The 2425-nt window shown below is 43.8% G+C and overlaps 1 protein-coding gene across 1 annotated transcript in view; it reads left to right on the top strand.

The window, feature by feature from the left end:
* Positions 1 to 2425, top strand: part of GP6 (glycoprotein VI (platelet)) — a 26387-nt gene that overhangs the window by 21025 nt on the left and 2937 nt on the right. The window contains exon 6 of the mRNA XM_008586082.1: positions 1693 to 1754. Coding sequence (XP_008584304.1) covers positions 1693 to 1754 — 62 coding nt within the window. The remainder of the gene's footprint in view (positions 1 to 1692; positions 1755 to 2425) is intronic.

The raw sequence follows: 2425 nt of genomic DNA, 5'->3' as shown, positions 1-2425 counted from the left end.
GGGCCAGCCCTATATAGGATCCGAACTTGCGGCGGGAGCGCTGCTGCGCTCCCAGCGCTGCACTCTCCCGAGTGCACCACGGGCTCAGCCCTCATTTCTAAGAAGTTCCCAGGTGATGCTTCTGCTCCTGATCACTTNGCTCCCACACCTCACTCAGCCAGTGAGCGGGAACCAGTCTGTATGTGGGATCCGAACCCTCAGTGGGAGCGCCACTGCACTCCCAAGCAGCGCACTGTAGCAGTGCGCCACCGGGCTGGCCCCCAGCCTGGATTTTTTAAACTTTATATTTTGAAATAATTATAGAGTCATAGGAACTTTGCAAAGATAAAACAAATTAATCCCATGTCCCCTTTACCTATTTTCCCCCAATGGTTACACCTTAAATAATTAGAGTACAACATAAAAACCAGGAATTTGATATTGGCATAAGTATGTGTGTAGTTCTGTGTCAATTTGTCACATGTGTAAATTCCCATAACCATCACTGCATTCACAATAAATGACTGTCCTTTCCCCCACAGAGATCTTCCTTGAACTAAACTCTTTATATTCATATCCGTCCCCTTCTCCTTCCTCTACCATCCCTAACTCCTGGCATCTACTAATTTGTTCTCTTTCTTGGTAATTTTGCATTTCCAGAATATTGTATAAATGGAATCATCCAGTATGTAACCTTTCGAGATTGACTTTTTTTTTTTTCATTCAGTGTCATGCCCTTGACACCCATTCAAGTTGTTGCATGTATCAGTAGCGTGTTCTTTCTGGTGGCTGAGAAGTGTGGTATGCATGTCTCACATGCTGCATTTAAATTGAAATTAAAACAAAGTTTATTAATGAATCTCACAGGAAGAGAAGTAACTGAGAACAAATAATACCCAAGTTCTCATACCACATATAGCTGAGCACAAGCTAGGTTTTGCTGAGCTGGTTCCAACATAAAAAGACCCCCAGAGATGGTCCCTACACTCAACAAGAGCTACATATTTATAGGCTGAGGGGGTTCAGGAAATATTTTAGTGGGGATAAGGGATGTCCCTTTGAAAAAACAAGGGGATGTCCCTGGTTAAGAAAATGATCTTAGTAGGAAGTGGGACCTCCTGTGCTCAGAGGCTGACATCAACTTGTTCTTCTGTTGAACTCACAAAGACCTGCTGACCCACTTCTTATTTTTTAAATTGAAATATAATTCACATATCATAAAATTCATCATGCCCATTATAATGGCTATAATTATTAAAAAACAAAAGAAAACAAAACAGACAACAACAAGGGTTGGTGAAGATTTGGAAAAATTGGAACCTTCCTAAATTATTGGTGGGGACGTAAAATGGTACAGCTCCTTTGAAAAACAGTCTGGCAGTTCCTCAAAAAGTTGAGTGATTCCACTCTTGGGTATGCACCCAAGAAAATTGAAAACTTATGTTTGCAGAAAAAATTGTACATGAATATTCATAGCAGCATTATTCATAATAGCCAAAAAAGTAGAAACAACCCAAATGTCCATTAACTGATGAATGAATCCACTTCTTATTAAGCCATTGAGAGATGGAAGATAAGTCTTAGGGCCTTTTGAATTCGTCTGTGCAGTGTCTGTCAGAGAAAGAGGTGTCAGGGAGCCCTGAAGGGGTATGGAGAGTAGGGACCCATTGGGAAAACCTGATATTATTCCACTTCCTTATAACTTTCCTGCTTTGAATTCCCAGAAACCTCCAGGAAACTGACCATCTCACCCATGAACAAAGCCTCCACAACTGGTAAGTAACCAGGCACTTAAAGCTCAGCAGAAAGGGCTGTGAAGATAGGGCTCTTTCTTCCATCATCTAAACCTATAGGCTTTTAATCTGTTTCACTAAACCATCTGACTCTTCCCAAGAAAGTCCTTGGTTTGAGCACAGAGGATAGGGTGGAGGTAGGCTCTGAGGTTGGGGACAGAGGAGCATTTTGGGTGATGTAGCAGTTGCAAAGGAGCCAAGGCTGTGATGGGAAGGCCATCGCCCATCCCTGCGCACTGCTCTCAGGGTAAAGTCAAGCTCTGTCGAGTCAGCTCTGATCCAAGTATTTAACCTTGTTTCCCATTGTTTTCATGTACAGCCTGTGCTTCAGCCCCTCAAACCATAGGTGCCTGGATACAATACATCTTACTCCTCCAGGCCCCTGAAAATACGCTTCCCTCGCGCTGCAATCTCCTTTTCCCTGGCTTTTCCTGGAATGTCTCCAGACAGAACACCTTGACAGATCCTCTGAGAATAGGTTAGATATCTCCATTGGGACTCACACCGCTGGCTTTCTTTTCTTTTCTTTTCTTTTTTTTTGACAATTTTTTTTATTGAAAGATAATTGATCACGGGCCGGCCCGGTGGCGCACTGGATAGTGTGCCGCTTGGGAAGCGCGGAGGCGCTCCCGCCCGCGGGGCCGGAGCCCCCC

The sequence above is a fragment of the Galeopterus variegatus genome, unplaced genomic scaffold (assembly GCF_000696425.1).
Source record: "Galeopterus variegatus unplaced genomic scaffold, G_variegatus-3.0.2 Scaffold3821, whole genome shotgun sequence".
NCBI classification, from domain to species: Eukaryota; Metazoa; Chordata; class Mammalia; order Dermoptera; family Cynocephalidae; genus Galeopterus; species Galeopterus variegatus.
The sequence above is the reverse complement of the archived record's forward strand: the minus strand, read 5'-3'. Positions and strand labels throughout refer to the sequence as shown.